The sequence below is a fragment of the Schistocerca gregaria genome, chromosome 3 (assembly GCF_023897955.1).
Source record: "Schistocerca gregaria isolate iqSchGreg1 chromosome 3, iqSchGreg1.2, whole genome shotgun sequence".
Classification (NCBI taxonomy): domain Eukaryota; kingdom Metazoa; phylum Arthropoda; class Insecta; order Orthoptera; family Acrididae; genus Schistocerca; species Schistocerca gregaria.
Window position 1 is genome coordinate 66,325,581 of NC_064922.1, and position 18,430 is coordinate 66,344,010.

The following is an 18,430-nucleotide window of genomic DNA, read 5'->3' on the forward strand; positions in this document are numbered from 1 at the left end:
ATTTTTCGTTTCTTTTTTTTGAGCATTCTTTAGAAGAAGATTAGCACCAACAATTGAACTAGGAATACTATGACCTCCAATAGGAATTCAACCCTTTAACCCTATACAAATTCCATTACTTAATACAGCTATTCTTTTAGCATCAGGAGTAACAGTAACATGAGCACATCATAGTTTAATGGAATCTATTCATACTCAAGCACTACAAGGATTATTCTTCACAGTGCTATTAGGACTATACTTTACAATACTTCAAGCATATGAATATTGAGAAGCACCTTTTACCATTGCAGATGCAGTTTATGGATCAACATTCTTTGTTGCAACAGGATTCCATGGTTTACACGTAATTATTGGAACAATCTTTTTATCAACATGTTTACTTCGACACTCAATAAATCAATTTTCACCAAGACATCACTTTGGATTTGAAGCAGCAGCATGATACTGACACTTCGTAGACGTAGTATGATTATTCTTATATATCTCTATTTATTGATGAGGTAGATAATTGTTTTTCTAGTATAAATAGTACATTTGACTTCCAATCAGAAAGCTTGATATAAATCAAGAAAAACAATTCTAATTCTATCAACAAGAGTTTTCATTAGATTTATTATTCCAATAATTGTTATAATCCTGGCAACAACACTATCAAAAAAATTAATTAATGATCGAGAAAAAAGATCACCATTTGAATGTGGGTTTGATCCAAAAAGATCAGCACGAATACCATTCTCAATACGATTCTTCCTAATCGCAGTAATCTTTTTAATTTTTGATGTAGAAATTGCACTAATTCTACCAATTGTAATTATTTTTAAAACTTCAGACATTATAATCTGAACAGTATCAACAATATTTTTTATTCTAGTTCTATTAGGAGGACTATACCATGAATGAAACCAAGGAGCATTACAATGAGCAGAATAAAGGGTTGTAGTTAAATATAACATTTGGGTTGCATTCAAAAAGTATTGATATTATCAATCAACCTTAAATAGAATAAGAAGCGAAATATTGCAGTCAGTTTCGACCTGGAAGATTGGTATGTACTACCCTTATTCTTATTAATTGAAGCCAAAAAGAGGCGTATTACTGTTAATAATATAATTGAACTATAATAGTTCCAATTAAGGAAATGTAAAGCCAATATGAAAGCTGCTAACTTTTTATATTAGCGGTTAAACTCCGTTAACATTTCTAAAATTTATATAGTTTAAATAAAACATTACATTTTCACTGTAAAAATAATATATCTATATTTATAAATACTGAAAAGTAAAAATACTTCCTTAACATCTTCAGTGTCACGCTCTAATTATAAGCTATTTAAGTAAACGAAAAACAAAATTACCAAAATAAATATTCAAAAAATAAAAGTTAAAAGATAAATCTTGAAATTAGAATCATATCAACCTTGAATATAACCAATTAAATAAATAAATAATCTATATAAACCTTGCCCACCAAGTAATTCACCTCAACCATAATCAAATGACTTAGATGAATAATAACCTATTTTTAAAGGAATATATCTAATAAACTTAGTTGAAAGAAAAGGTATAAATCATATAGAACCAGCAAATCTAACAAAAGAAAGTATACTTAAAGAAAATTAATTATGAGAAAAATCAAAATTAGAAATAAGATAACCTAAATAAGCACCTAAAATAACAACTGTAATAGTTAAAAACTTTAAATAATAAGGTAAAGCAATCACATGAGGAATAGGAAAAATTAATCAAGATAAAAGACTACCACCAAAAACAGTAACAAACAATAGACCAATTATTCCAAATGAAATATAATAACCCTTATCATCAAAAGAAAATCTAGAATAAAAATTATTATCACCAGATATTGAATAATAAAACAAACGAAAAGAATAAGAAGCAGTTAAACCAGTAGAAAAAAAATAAAGAAAAAAAATTAAACAATTAATTCATCTTAAACAAGCCATCTCAGGAATTAAATCCTTTGAATAAAATCCCGCTAAAAAAGGTATTCCACACAAAGATAAACTAGAAACATTAAAACAAACTGAAGTTAAAGGTATGAAATTAACAATTGATCCTATAAAACGAATATCCTGAGAATCCTTCAAATTATGAATTATTGAACCTGCACATATAAATAATAATGCCTTAAATAAAGCATGAGCCAATAAATGAAAAAATGCAAGCTTTGGATAACCTATAGCCAAAATTCTTATTATTAAACCAAGTTGTCTTAAAGTAGAAAGAGCAATAATCTTCTTTAAATCAAACTCAAAATTAGCGCCCAATCCAGCCATAAATATAGTTATACAACCAATTAAAAGTAAAAATCAACCACAATTACAAGTATCCAATATTGGTCTAAAACGAATTAATAAATAAACACCAGCAGTAACAAGAGTAGAAGAATGAACTAAAGCAGAAACAGGAGTAGGAGCTGCTATAGCAGCAGGAAGTCATGAAGAGAAAGGAATCTGAGCTCTCTTAGTTATAGCTGCTAAAACAATTAATATAGTAATGAGCTTTATTTCAAAAGAATTAGAAATAAAATCATAATAATAAATATAATTTCAACCACCAAAATTTAATATTCATGCAATAGAAATTAAAATAGCAACATCACCAATACGATTAGAAAGTGCAGTTAATATACCAGCACTGTAAGATTTTACATTTTGATAATAAATAACTAAACAATAAGAAACTAAACCTAAACTATCTCAACCTAATAAAATTCTAATTAAATTAGGACTAATAATTAAAAAACCTATAGAAAGAATAAATATTAAAACAATAATAATAGAACGATTTATATTCTTTCCACCAGATATATAATCCTCTCTATAATAAATAACCAAAGAAGAAATATATATAACAAAAGATATAAAAATAAGAGATATTCAATCCAAAATTAAAGTTATAACAACTATAGAACCATTTAAATTGAAAAGCTCTCACTCAACAAAAACTCTATAATCAATTATTAAACAATAAATACCTAAAATAAAAATTATAGTTCTCGAAATAAAAAAAGAAAAAAAACTCAAAGAACAAATAGAAAATAAATTCACGGCCTAAGATGAAAAACTTCATATCATTGATTCCACAAAACAATATTTTTAATTAAAATACTTAAGCAAACTAAACAAAGAAATATTCACCCTTTAAACAGAGAATATTTAAAGGCAATCAATGTAAAAGTAAAAGATGATATTCACGAAAATAACCAAGAGAACAAGTATAAACACCAGAATAATAATTCCCATGCTGAGAATAAGAATATATATACAAAGTATAAACAGCTCTAAAAAAAGATAAAAAAATCAAAGCAAAGAATCTAAAAGAAGATCAAGATATAATTCTATTTAATAATCTAATTTCACCTACCAAATTTAAAGAAGGAGGAGCAGCCATATTTGATGATCTTAAAAGAAATCATCATAAAGCCATTCTTGGCATCAAATTAATTATACCCTTGTTAATTAATAATCTTCGTCTACCTAAACGTTCATAAATAATATTAGATAAACAAAATAAACCAGAAGAACATAAACCATGACCAACCATTAGAGAAAGAGAACCTACACAACCTCATCAATTCATAGTCATCAATCCACCAATAACCATTCTTATATGAGCAACAGAAGAATATGCAATTAAAGACTTTAAATCAACCTGACGAAAACAAATAAATCTTACAATAACACCCCCAGATAAACCTAAAGACAATCAAAAATAATTAAACTTTAAACCCAAATAAGAAATAACCTTTATAACACGAAAAATACCATAACCACCTAACTTTAATAAAACACCAGCAAGAATTATTCTACCTGAAATAGGGGCCTCTACATGAGCCTTAGGAAGTCATAAATGAACCAAAAACATAGGTATCTTAACTAAAAAAGCCAAAATTATAAATACATAAAACATAAAATAATAAGAACCAAAATCAACCAATAAAGGAAAATATAAAGTATTAGAAAAATCATAAACCTTAAATAAAACTAATAATAAAGGTAATCTAGCAACCAAAGTATAAAAAATTAAATAAACACGAGCCTGCAAACGCTCAGGTTGATAACCCCAACCCAAAATTAAAAGTAAAGTAGGAACTAATCTGGCCTCAAAAAAAATATAAAAAGAAAGAAGACTTAATCTAGCAAATGAACAATAAAGCATAATTATTAAAATCAAAACCATAAAAACAAAAAAATTAGAATGATATGAACTTAAATAAACTGAACCTCTAGCAGTGATTATTAAAGAACAAATCCAAAAACTAAGTAAAATTAAACTAAAAGAAAAATAATCAATACCAAAATAATATCTAATTATATTCAAATCAGCATATGAATAAACACAAATTATAAAAACAAAACCCGACAGAAACATTAAAGAATGAACCAACCATCAACAATTATTTAATAAACAAAGAGGGATCAAAAAAATAGTTATAAATAAATACTTTAACATAAAGATAAACCAAAAGAATTAAAAAAATCATTACCATGAGAACGAATTATTGAAACTAAAATAGAAAGACCTAAAGCACCCTCACAAACAGAAAAAACTAAAAAAATAACAGGAAAAAAATAATCATAATCAAACTCAATAAGAAAAACAATAACTAACATAAATAAAGAAAGAACAATATATTCTAATCTCAAAAGAACCATTAATAAATGTTTACGTTTACAAGAAAAAACATAAACACCAGCAAAATAAATCAATAAAGAAGTAAAAATAGAGAATATAAACATTAGTTTTAATAGTTTAAAAAAAACCCCGGTCTTGTAAACCGGAAATAAGTCCAGCCCCCACTTTTAAAACTTCAGACGTGGAAAAGCTTCCATCATCGGTCCCCAAAACCGGTATTTTAAATAAACTAACCCCTGAAATGATCAAAATAATAATTATATCATTATCAAATGTAATAAATATTAATTTTATTAAATTAAGACACCCAATATCAATAATGCTTTTTATTATCCTTCAAACCTTCCTAGTTGGATTAATAACAGGAACAATAATAGAAAGAATTGATTATCATATATTTTATTTTTAACATTTCTTGGTGGTATACTAGTATTATTTATTTACATTTCAAGAATTGCATCAAACGAAATATTTCAGCCTAAATCAATCACTATAATTATTACATTAATAATGTGAGTATTTATCATATTAATATTAATTATTCTAGATATATCTATATTTATAGACTTTTTCAAAAACACCGAAACTATAAATATTGATAATTCAATCAATTATCAAGAAATAACAATATCTTTAGAAAAATTATATAATAGACCAACATTCATTATTACAATAATAATAATAATTTATTTATTTTTAGCACTACTAGCAGTTGTTAAAATCACCAATATTAATCAGGGACCTATTCGTAAAATAAGATAATTACTAATGAATAAACCCTTACGATTAAGACATCCTTTAATTAAAATTATTAATAACTCTTTAATTGACTTACCTGCCCCAACAAATATTTCATTTTGATGAAATTTTGGATCCCTATTAGGGTTATGTTTGGTAATTCAAATCGTAACTGGACTATTTTTAGCTATACATTATACATCAAATATTGAAATAGCATTCAGTAGTGTAGTACACATCTGCCGAGACGTAAATAATGGTTGAATTATCCGAACCTTACACGCAAATGGAGCATCTATATTTTTTATTTGTTTTTACTTACATGTAGGACGGGGAATTTACTATGGATCTTATATATATATACATACCTGAATAATTGGTACAGTGATTTTATTTTTAGTTATAGCAACTGCATTTATAGGATATGTCTTACCCTGAGGCCAAATATCTTTTTGAGGTGCAACAGTAATTACTAATTTATTATCAGCAATCCCATACTTAGGAACAGATTTAGTCCAATGAGTATGAGGAGGATTCGCTGTTGATAATGCAACATTAAATCGATTCTTCACATTCCATTTTGTATTACCATTTATTATTGGTGCTATAGCAGCAATTCATTTATTTTTTCTTCACCAAACAGGATCTAATAATCCTCTTGGACTAAATGGAGATATTGAAAAAATTCCATTCCATCCATACTTTACCTTTAAGGATTCTATTACATTTGTAATAATAACATCATTATTAATTATACTATGTTTAATTAATCCTTACCTATTAGGAGATCCAGATAACTTTGTACCTGCCAACCCATTAGTAACACCAGTTCACATTCAACCAGAATGATATTTCCTATTTGCATATGCAATTCTACGATCTATCCCTAATAAGTTAGGAGGTGTTATTGCATTATTTTTATCAATTAGAATCTTAATAATTTTACCATTTTATAATAAAACACCATTCCGAGGCATTCAATTTTACCCTGTTAATCAAATTTTATTCTGAATTATAGTAGTTGTTGTATGCTTACTAACGTGAATTGGTAAACGACCTGTTGAAGAACCTTATATTATAACAGGTCAAATCTTAACAATTATTTACTTCACATATTTCTTAATTAATGTCCATGTTGCAAACGCATGAGATAAATTAATTAAGGAATTAAGTTAATTAGCTTAGGAAAAGCATATGTTTTGAAAACATAAAATTAGAAGTTTAACTCTTCTATTAACTTTTCTCAAAAAATTTCACTAAACAAATGAGATAAATAAAATCTTTAAACCAACAAAGAAAATAAAAAAATTCAAAGATAAAGGTAAAAAATATATTATTATATTAGGGTTGAAATATAAATTTGTAAGGTGAAATGTTAAAATTTATTTGTGGCCCTTTTTATGAATCTGTGAAATTTAAATAATAAACTAGGATTAGATACCCTATTATTTTAAATGTTAATTATATTTACCAGGGTACTATTAGTTAAGGTCTTTAAACCCAAAGAATTTGGCGGTATCTCATTCCATTCAGAGGAACCTACCCCATGATTGATAATACACGATTTACTCTACTTAATTTATTTGTTTGTATATCTCTGTTATCAGAGAATCTTTTTAGAGTTATAATTCTCAAGATTTATAATTATAAAATATTTCAGGTCAAGGTGCAGCTTATAGTTAAGAGGAGGTGGGTTACAATAGATTTTTGTTTATAACTGATTTGATAGTGAAATACTGTTAATGAAGGTGGATTTGATAGTAATTTAATTTATTTAATTTAACTGATATTGGCTCTGAGATGTGTACACATCGCCCGTCGCTCTCATTATTGATTATTCTATTTTATTTTAAAGTAGTTTCAATTTAGATGAGATAAGTCGTAACATAGTAGATGTACTGGAAAGTGTATCTAGGAACAGTTTCAAGATATAACTTATTAGTAAAGTGTTTCATTTACACTGAAAATTTTTCTGTGCAAATCAGGATATCTTGATTATTTATTTTATTATATTTATTTTTTGTTTATTTAATTATTTAATATAAATAATTTTATTGTATTTTTGTCTTAGTATATTTTATAGAATTGATTTTTTAAATTATAGTTTATTGGTAATGTAAGTGTTTTATGAAATATTATTTTAAATTTTTTTAAGTTGATTTTATTTATTGTACCTTTTGTATCAGGGTTTATCAAAATTTTAGTATTTATTTTACTTGTCTCGATTTGGGTTGATTTATAAATAATTTATAGTTAATGTATCATAATTATTATTAAATTATTTATAGAAATGAGATGTTAATCGTTTCCCAAGATATCTAGTTTCTTAAGAAAAAATTTAATTTTTTAAAGTTATTTGTTTTTATTTAATTTTTTAAGTAAAAATATTAACTTATTTATTCTTTAAGGGATAAGCTTTGAAGTTAATAACCTATAATTTATTTTATAGAAATATAATAGTAAGCTTTAAACCAGCTATCTTTAAGATTACGTTTTAGTTCATTATTTTTTATTTTGATTTTATAAATATTTTAGGTTTTTTATTAAGATTATTAACTTAATTTTAAAATTTTTGTAATAATGATAGAATTAGTATATTTATTTGTATGAAATTTGTACCTTGTGAACTTATTATAAGGAGCTAGGCAAAATTGATTTCCGCCTGTTTATCAAAAACATGTCCTCTTGTTTATATTTTGAGGTCTGGCCTGCTCACTGAGCGTATTTTTAAAGAGCCGCGGTATTTTGACCGTGCAAAGGTAGCATAATCATTAGTCTCTTAATTAGTGGCTGGAATGAATGGCTTGACGAGAAATCAACTGTCTCTTAATAAATTTTTGAATTTAACTTTTGAGTCAAAAGGCTTAAATTCTTCTTTAGGACGAGAAGACCCTATAGAGCTTGACATTTTACTTTTATATAGTTTTTTGTTTGTCTTTCTATATTTAATGATGATGTTTTGTTGGGGTGACATGAAGAATAGATAAACTCTTCATTATTATATCATTTATTTATGTTTGTTATTTTGATCCATAATTTATGATCATAAGATTAAGTTACCTTAGGGATAACAGCGTAATTGTTTTTGAGAGCTCATATCGACAAAGCAGATTGCGACCTCGATGTTGGATTAAGAAAAATTTTGGGTGCAGGAGCCCAATGATTAGGTCTGTTCGACCTTTAAATTCTTACATGATCTGAGTTCAGACCGGCGTGAGCCAGGTCGGTTTCTATCCTAAGATTGTTAATCCATATTAGTACGAAAGGACCATATGGTTAAAATATTTTTTGTTATATTGATTAATATTAATTTATTTACTATTTTGACAGATTAATGTGTTGAATTTAGAATTCATTTATGTAGATTTTTTCTACAAATAGTATTGATACTTTATGATTTATTTATATTTATTTTGAATTTTCTTTTATTGGTTATTTGTGTTTTAATTAGTGTTGCCTTTTTAACTTTATTAGAGCGTAAGGTTTTAGGTTATATTCAGATTAGAAAGGGTCCAAATAAGGTAGGTTTTGTTGGAATTCCTCAGCCATTTAGAGATGCTATTAAGTTAATTTGTAAGGAGCAGCCAATTCCTATTATATCTAATTACCTACTTTATTATTTTTCCCCTGTTTTTAATTTAATGATTTCTTTAGCCGTTTGAGTAATTTTTCCTTATTTAACTTATATGTGTTCTTTTTCTTATGGATTTTTATTTTTTTTATGTTGTACTAGATTAGGTGTTTATACTGTTGTAATTGCTGGTTGATCTTCTAATTCAAATTATTCATTATTAGGTTCTCTCCGTTCTGTTGCTTAAACAATTTCTTATGAAGTTAGTTTAGCTTTAATTTTATTGTCTTTAATTATTTTAATTGGTAGTTTTAATATGTTTGATTTTATAAACTATCAGCTTTATTGTTGATTTATTATTATTTCTTTTCCTTTAGCTTTAGCTTGTTTTGCTTCTTGCTTAGCTGAAACTAATCGTACTCCTTTTGATTTTGCTGAAGGGGAATCTGAGTTAGTTTCAGGATTTAATATTGAGTATGGTGCGGGTGGTTTTACTTTAATTTTTTTAGCTGAATATACTAGAATTGTCTTCATAAGAATGTTATTGGCTTTAATTTTTTTGGGCGGTGATTTTTATTCTTTTATATTTTTTATTAAGCTTGCTATTATATCTTTTGGTTTTATTTGGGTTCGTGGAACATTACCACGGTTCCGTTATGATAAACTAATGTACTTAGCTTGAAAAAGTTTTTTACCTTTATCTTTGAATTTTTTTATTTTCTTTGTTGGTTTAAAGATTTTATTTATCTCATTTGTTTAGTGAAATTTTTTGAGAAAAGTTAATAGAAGAGTTAAACTTCTAATTTTATGTTTTCAAAACATATGCTTTTCCTAAGCTAATTAACTTTATTCCTTAATTAATTTATCTCATGCGTTTGCGACATGGACATTAATTAAGAAATATGTGAAGTAAATAATTGTTAAGATTTGACCTGTTATAATATAAGGTTCTTCAACAGGTCGTTTACCAAATCACGTTAGTAAGCATACAACAACTACTATAATTCAGAATAAAATTTGATTAATAGGGTAAAATTGAATGCCTCGGAATGGTGTTTTATTATAAAATGGTAAAATTATTAAGATTCTAATTGATAAAAATAATGCAATAACACCTCCTAACTTATTAGGGATAGATCGTAGAATTGCATATGCAAATAGGAAATATCATTCTGGTTGAATGTGAACTGGTGTTACTAATGGGTTGGCAGGTACAAAGTTATCTGGATCTCCTAATAGGTAAGGATTAATTAAACATAGTATAATTAATAATGATGTTATTATTACAAATGTAATAGAACCCTTAAAGGTACAGTATGGATGAAATGGAATTTTTTCAATATCTCCATTTAGTCCAAGAGGATTATTAGATCCTGTTTGGTGAAGAAAAAATAAATGAATTGCTGCTATAGCAGCAATAATAAATGGTAATACAAAATGGAATGTGAAGAATCGATTTAATGTTGCATTATCAACAGCGAATCCTCCTCATACTCATTGGACTAAATCTGTTCCTAAGTATGGGATTGCTGATAATAAATTAGTAATTACTGTTGCACCTCAAAAAGATATTTGGCCTCAGGGTAAGACATATCCTATAAATGCAGTTGCTATAACTAAAAATAAAATCACTGTACCAATTATTCAGGTATGTATATATATATAAGATCCATAGTAAATTCCCCGTCCTACATGTAAGTAAATACAAATAAAAAATATAGATGCTCCATTTGCGTGTAAGGTTCGGATAATTCAACCATTATTTACGTCTCGGCAGATGTGTACTACACTACTGAATGCTATTTCAATACTTGATGTATAATGTATTGCTAAAAATAGTCCAGTTACGATTTGAATTACCAAACATAACCCTAATAGGGATCCAAAATTTCATCAAAATGAAATATTTGTTGGGGCAGGTAAGTCAATTAAAGAGTTATTAATAATTTTAATTAAAGGATGTCTTAATCGTAAGGGTTTATTCATTAGTAATTATCTTATTTTACGAATAGGTCCCCGATTAATATTGGTGATTTTAACAACTGCTAGTAGTGCTAAAAATAAATAAATTATTATTATTATTGTAATAATGAATGTTGGTCTATTATATAATTTTTCTAAAGATATTGTTATTTCTTGATAATTGATTGAATTATCAATATTTATAGTTTCGGTGTTTTTGAAAAAGTCTATAAATATAGATATATCTAGAATAATTAATATTAATATGATAAATACTCACATTATTAATGTAATAATTATAGTGATTGATTTAGGCTGAAATATTTCGTTTGATGCAATTCTTGTAATGTAAATAAATAATACTAGTATACCACCAAGAAATGTTAAAAATAAAATATATGATAATCAATATCTTTCTATTATTGTTCCTGTTATTAATCCAACTAGGAAGGTTTGAAGGATAATAAAAAGCATTATTGATATTGGGTGTCTTAATTTAATAAAATTAATATTTATTACATTTGATAATGATATAATTATTATTTTGATCATTTCAGGGGTTAGTTTATTTAAAATACCGGTTTTGGGGACCGATGATGGAAGCTTTTCCACCTCTGAAGTTTTAAAAGTGGGGGCTGGACTTATTTCCGGTTTACAAGACCGGCGTTTTTTTTAAACTATTAAAACTAATGTTTATATTCTCTATTTTTACTTCTTTATTGATTTATTTTGCTGGTGTTTATGTTTTTTCTTCTAAACGTAAACATTTATTAATGGTTCTTTTGAGATTAGAATATATTGTTCTTTCTTTATTTATGTTAGTTATTGTTTTTCTTATTGAGTTTGATTATGATTATTTTTTTCCTGTTATTTTTTTAGTTTTTTCTGTTTGTGAGGGTGCTTTAGGTCTTTCTATTTTAGTTTCAATAATTCGTTCTCATGGTAATGATTTTTTTAATTCTTTTGGTTTATCTTTATGTTAAAGTATTTATTTATAACTATTTTTTTGATCCCTCTTTGTTTATTAAATAATTGTTGATGGTTGGTTCATTCTTTAATGTTTCTGTCGGGTTTTGTTTTTATAATTTGTGTTTATTCATATGCTGATTTGAATATAATTAGATATTATTTTGGTATTGATTATTTTTCTTTTAGTTTAATTTTACTTAGTTTTTGGATTTGTTCTTTAATAATCACTGCTAGAGGTTCAGTTTATTTAAGTTCATATCATTCTAATTTTTTTGTTTTTATGGTTTTGATTTTAATAATTATGCTTTATTGTTCATTTGCTAGATTAAGTCTTCTTTCTTTTTATATTTTTTTTTGAGGCTAGATTAGTTCCTACTTTACTTTTAATTTTGGGTTGGGGTTATCAACCTGAGCGTTTGCAGGCTGGTGTTTATTTAATTTTTTATACTTTGGTTGCTAGATTACCTTTATTATTAGTTTTATTTAAGGTTTATGATTTTTCTAATACTTTATATTTTCCTTTATTGGTTGATTTTGGTTCTTATTATTTTATGTTTTATGTATTTATAATTTTGGCTTTTTTAGTTAAGATATCTATGTTTTTGGTTCATTTATGACTTCCTAAGGCTCATGTAGAGGCCCCTATTTCAGGTAGAATAATTCTTGCTGGTGTTTTATTAAAGTTAGGTGGTTATGGTATTTTTCGTGTTATAAAGGTTATTTCTCATTTGGGTTTAAAGTTTAATTATTTTTGATTGTCTTTAGGTTTATCTGGGGGTGTTATTGTAAGATTTATTTGTTTTCGTCAGGTTGATTTAAAGTCTTTAATTGCATATTCTTCTGTTGCTCATATAAGAATGGTTATTGGTGGATTGATGACTATGAATTGATGAGGTTGTGTAGGTTCTCTTTCTCTAATGGTTGGTCATGGTTTATGTTCTTCTGGTTTATTTTGTTTATCTAATATTATTTATGAACGTTTAGGTAGACGAAGATTATTAATTAACAAGGGTATAATTAATTTGATGCCAAGAATGGCTTTATGATGATTTCTTTTAAGATCATCAAAAATGGCTGCTCCTCCTTCTTTAAATTTGGTAGGTGAAATTAGATTATTAAATAAAATTATATCTTGATCTTCTTTTAGATTCTTTGCTTTGATTTTTTTATCTTTTTTTAGAGCTGTTTATACTTTGTATATATATTCTTATTCTCAGCATGGGAATTATTATTCTGGTGTTTATACTTGTTCTCTTGGTTATTTTCGTGAATATCATCTTTTACTTTTACATTGATTGCCTTTAAATATTCTCTGTTTAAAGGGTGAATATTTCTTTGTTTAGTTTGCTTAAGTATTTTAATTAAAAATATTGTTTTGTGGAATCAATGATATGAAGTTTTTCATCTTAGGCCGTGAATTTATTTTCTATTTGTTCTTTGAGTTTTTTTTCTTTGTTTATTTCGAGAACTATAATTTTTATTTTAGGTATTTATTGTTTAATAATTGATTATAGAGTTTTTGTTGAGTGAGAGCTTTTCAATTTAAATGGTTCTATAGTTGTTATAACTTTAATTTTGGATTGAATATCTCTTATTTTTATATCTTTTGTTATATATATTTCTTCTTTGGTTATTTATTATAGAGAGGATTATATATCTGGTGAAAAGAATATAAATCGTTTTATTATTATTGTTTTAATATTTATTCTTTCTATAGGTTTTTTAATTATTAGTCCTAATTTAATTAGAATTTTATTAGGTTGAGATGGTTTAGGTTTAGTTTCTTATTGTTTAGTTATTTATTATCAAAATGTAAAATCTTATAGTGCTGGTATATTAACTGCACTTTCTAATCGTATTGGTGATGTTGCTATTTTAATTTCTATTGCATGAATGTTAAATTTTGGTGGTTGAAATTATATTTATTATTATGATTTTATTTCTAATTCTTTTGAAATAAAGCTCATTACTATATTAATTGTTTTAGCAGCTATAACTAAGAGAGCTCAGATTCCTTTCTCTTCATGACTTCCTGCTGCTATAGCAGCTCCTACTCCTGTTTCTGCTTTAGTTCATTCTTCTACTCTTGTTACTGCTGGTGTTTATTTATTAATTCGTTTTAGACCAATATTGGATACTTATAATTGTGGTTGATTTTTACTTTTAATTGGTTGTATAACTATATTTATGGCTGGATTGGGCGCTAATTTTGAGTTTGATTTAAAGAAGATTATTGCTCTTTCTACTTTAAGACAACTTGGTTTAATAATAAGAATTTTGGCTATAGGTTATCCAAAGCTTGCATTTTTTCATTTATTGGCCCATGCTTTATTTAAGGCATTATTATTTATATGTGCAGGTTCAATAATTCATAATTTGAAGGATTCTCAGGATATTCGTTTTATAGGATCAATTGTTAATTTCATACCTTTAACTTCAGTTTGTTTTAATGTTTCTAGTTTATCTTTGTGTGGAATACCTTTTTTAGCGGGATTTTATTCAAAGGATTTAATTCTTGAGATGGTTTGTTTAAGATGAATTAATTGTTTAATTTTTTTTCTTTATTTTTTTTCTACTGGTTTAACTGCTTCTTATTCTTTTCGTTTGTTTTATTATTCAATATCTGGTGATAATAATTTTTATTCTAGATTTTCTTTTGATGATAAGGGTTATTATATTTCATTTGGAATAATTGGTCTATTGTTTGTTGCTGTTTTTGGTGGTAGTCTTTTATCTTGATTAATTTTTCCTATTCCTCATGTGATTGCTTTACCTTATTATTTAAAGTTTTTAACTATTACAGTTGTTATTTTAGGTGCTTATTTAGGTTATCTTATTTCTAATTTTGATTTTTCTCATAATTTATTTTCTTTAAGTATACTTTCTTTTGTTAGATTTGCTGGTTCTATATGATTTATACCTTTTCTTTCAACTAAGTTTATTAGATATATTCCTTTAAAAATAGGTTATTATTCATCTAAGTCATTTGATTATGGTTGAGGTGAATTACTTGGTGGTCAAGGTTTATATAGATTATTTATTTATTTAATTGGTTATATTCAAGGTTGATATGATTCTAATTTCAAGATTTATCTTTTACTTTTATTTTTTGAATATTTATTTTGGTAATATTGTTTTTCGTTTACTTAAATAACTTATAATTAGAGCGTGACACTGAAGATGTTAAGGAAGTATTTTTACTGTTAAGTATTTATAAATATAGATATATTATTTTTACAGTGAAAATGTAATGTTTTATTTATACTATATAAATTTTAGAAATGTTAACGGAGTTTAACCGCTAATATAAAAAGTTAGCAGCTTTCATATTGGCTTTACATTTCCTTATTTGGAACTATTATAGTTCAATTATATTATTAACAGTAATACGCCTCTTTTTGGCTTCAATTAATAAGAATAAGGGTAGTACAGACCAATCTTCCAGGCCGAAACTGACTGCAATATTTCGCTTCTTATTCTATTTAAGGTTGATTGATAATATCAATACTTTTTGAATGCAACCCAAATGTTATATTTAACTACAACCCTTTATTCTGCTCATTGTAATGCTCCTTGGTTTCATTCATGGTATAGTCCTTCTAATAGAACTAGAATAAAAAATATTGTTGATACTGTTCAGATTATAATGTCTGAAGTTTTAAAAATAATTACAATTGGTAGAATTAGTGCAATTTCTACATCAAAAATTAAAAAGATTACTGCGATTAGGAAGAATCGTATTGAGAATGGTATTCGTGCTGATCTTTTTGGATCAAACCCACATTCAAATGGTGATCTTTTTTCTCGATCATTAATTAATTTTTTTGATAGTGTTGTTGCCAAGATTATAACAATTATTGGAATAATAAATCTAATGAAAACTCTTGTTGATAGAATTAGAATTGTTTTTCTTGATTTATATCAAGCTTTCTGATTGGAAGTCAAATGTACTATTTATACTAGAAAAACAATTATCTACCTCATCAATAAATAGAGATATATAAGAAATCATACTACGTCTACGAAGTGTCAGTATCATGCTGCTGCTTCAAATCCAAAGTGATGTCTTGGTGAAAATTGACTTATTGAGTGTCGAAGTAGACATGTTGATAAAAAGATTGTTCCAATAATTACGTGTAAACCATGGAATCCTGTTGCAACAAAGAATGTTGATCCATAAACTGCATCTGCAATGGTAAAAGGTGCTTCTCAATATTCATATGCTTGAAGTATTGTAAAGTATAGTCCTAATAACACTGTGAAGAATAATCCTTGTAGTGCTTGAGTATGATTAGATTCCATTAAACTATGATGTGCTCATGTTACTGTTACTCCTGATGCTAAAAGAATAGCTGTATTAAGTAATGGAATTTGTATAGGGTTAAAGGGTTGAATGCCTATTGGATATATATAATTATATTAATTATAATATTTTATATTTAAATTAATAATTTTATTTATTATATCCAATTATAATAATATTAAATATTAAATTACATATTATTATATATATTATATTATAATAACCTATTTTAAGCTAAAAACATAAGTAGCTATAATCCTAGGTAAATAATTGCATTAAAATAATCAATTGATAATGGTAAGATGAACTTATAATACTTTAATTTCAATTAAATGTAATATATTAATATAAATTATTTATTATATATATATATATATATAAAAAAAATAAAATGAGCAGGATAAATTAATCCTAATTAAACAAAATAATACATAAAAGAATTTCAAAAAAAAACTTTCAATTTATATATTAAATAAATGAAGTGCCTGATTAAAGGGTTACCTTGATAGGGTAAATAAAGTAAATAAAATTACCTTCATTAAAATTACATAAGATAGAATTAAACTACCTCCTTTAGTATCAAAAACTAACGTGCATCATACACCTTAATGTAAAAAGGTAAGCTAAACAAGCTAATGGGTTCATACCCCATTTATAGAGGTATCAATCCTCTCCTTTTTAATGACCAACAACTCTACAAAACTTCTCTTCCTATCAACATTAATGATAGGAACGATCCTGTCCATTTCATCAAATTCCTGATTTGGGGTTTGAATAGGACTTGAGATCAACTTACTTTCATTTATTCCGCTCCTAACAAGAAATAAAAATATAATAATAAATGAATCATCAATTAAATATTTTATTGTCCAAGCAATAGCATCGACAATATTATTATTTTCAATTTTGCTGATTCAAATAAAATATCCCATGGGATGGGAAACAGAATTTCTCCCATCAATAATAATTAGATCTAGACTATTATTAAAGATTGGAGCTGCACCTTTCCATTTCTGATTTCCAGAAGTTATAGGAGCATCAAGATGAAATAATTGTTTAACATTAATAACATGACAAAAAATCGCCCCAATAATGGTCTTATCTTATTGTATTCAATTAAGAACTTTTATTTGAACAATTATTATCTTAAGAATTATTATTGGGGCAATAGGAGGTTTAAATCAAACATCCTTACGACAACTTTTAGCATATTCATCAATCAGACATCTAGGTTGAATAATTAGATCATTAACAGTCAGAGAAAACATCTGAGAACTATACTTCATTATTTACTCACTATTAAGATTAATTATAGTTTTATTATTTAAGCAAATAAATTTATTTTTCATAAATCAAATTTATTCAGCCAGAAATATAAAAACCGAAATTAAATTCATGATATTCTTATCTTTACTATCTTTAGGTGGACTACCACCATTCCTTGGATTCTTACCAAAATGAATTGTAATACAATCATTAATAGAAAACAATATAACAACCATTATAACTATTATAGTTGTATTAACTACAATTACACTCTACTACTATATACGTATTAGATTCTCAGCTCTAATTATATCATACACAGAAAATTCGTGATCTATAAAGATAAAGTCCCAAAAATCAAGAATCATTCTTCCTATAACAGTAATAATTTCAACAATAGGATTGATTTCAACATCAACCTTAATTTCATTATACTAAGGACTTAAGTTAATCAAACTAATAACCTTCAAAGTTATAATTAAAAGAATAATCTTTTAGGCCTTAGTAAAATTTTACACCTCTAGAATTGCAGTCTAGAATCATAATTGAATATAAGACCTAAATATGATAAGAGAGAAAACATCTCATAAGTAGATTTACAGTCTACCACCTAAAATTCAGCCATCTTACCGCAAAAATGATTATTCTCAACAAACCATAAGGACATTGGTACTTTATACTTCATATTTGGAGCATGAGCAGGAATAGTAGGAACATCAATAAGAATACTTATTCGTGCTGAACTTGGCCAACCCGGATCTCTAATTGGGGATGACCAGATTTATAATGTTATTATTACAGCTCACGCATTCGTAATTATTTTCTTTATAGTAATACCTATTATAATTGGTGGATTTGGTAATTGACTTGTTCCACTAATAATTGGTGCACCAGATATAGCATTTCCACGAATAAATAATATAAGTTTTTGATTACTACCACCTTCACTAACCCTTCTTCTTA

The 18,430-nt window shown here is 26.1% G+C and overlaps 2 protein-coding genes across 2 annotated transcripts; one reads left to right on the forward strand and one right to left on the reverse strand.

The window, feature by feature from the left end:
* Positions 1 to 1,337: 1,337 nt before the first annotated feature.
* On the reverse strand, positions 1,338 to 2,521 carry LOC126353978 (NADH-ubiquinone oxidoreductase chain 5-like). Its single transcript, XM_050003284.1, has one exon. It carries the CDS (start codon positions 2,294 to 2,296, stop codon positions 1,946 to 1,948), a length of 351 nt encoding a protein of 116 aa, XP_049859241.1. The 5' UTR covers positions 2,297 to 2,521; the 3' UTR covers positions 1,338 to 1,945.
* A 10,797-nt stretch (positions 2,522 to 13,318) lies between these two features.
* Positions 13,319 to 15,046, forward strand: LOC126353974 (NADH-ubiquinone oxidoreductase chain 5-like). Its single transcript, XM_050003280.1, has one exon. It carries the CDS (start codon positions 14,086 to 14,088, stop codon positions 14,434 to 14,436), a length of 351 nt encoding a protein of 116 aa, XP_049859237.1. The 5' UTR covers positions 13,319 to 14,085; the 3' UTR covers positions 14,437 to 15,046.
* Positions 15,047 to 18,430: the final 3,384 nt, after the last annotated feature.

Bases quoted from the DNA above. Each gene is read 5' to 3' on its own strand.
- LOC126353978 (XM_050003284.1), bottom strand. From the start codon at position 2,296: ATGGCTGGATTGGGCGCTAATTTTGAGTTTGATTTAAAGAAGATTATT.
- LOC126353974 (XM_050003280.1), top strand. From the start codon at position 14,086: ATGGCTGGATTGGGCGCTAATTTTGAGTTTGATTTAAAGAAGATTATT.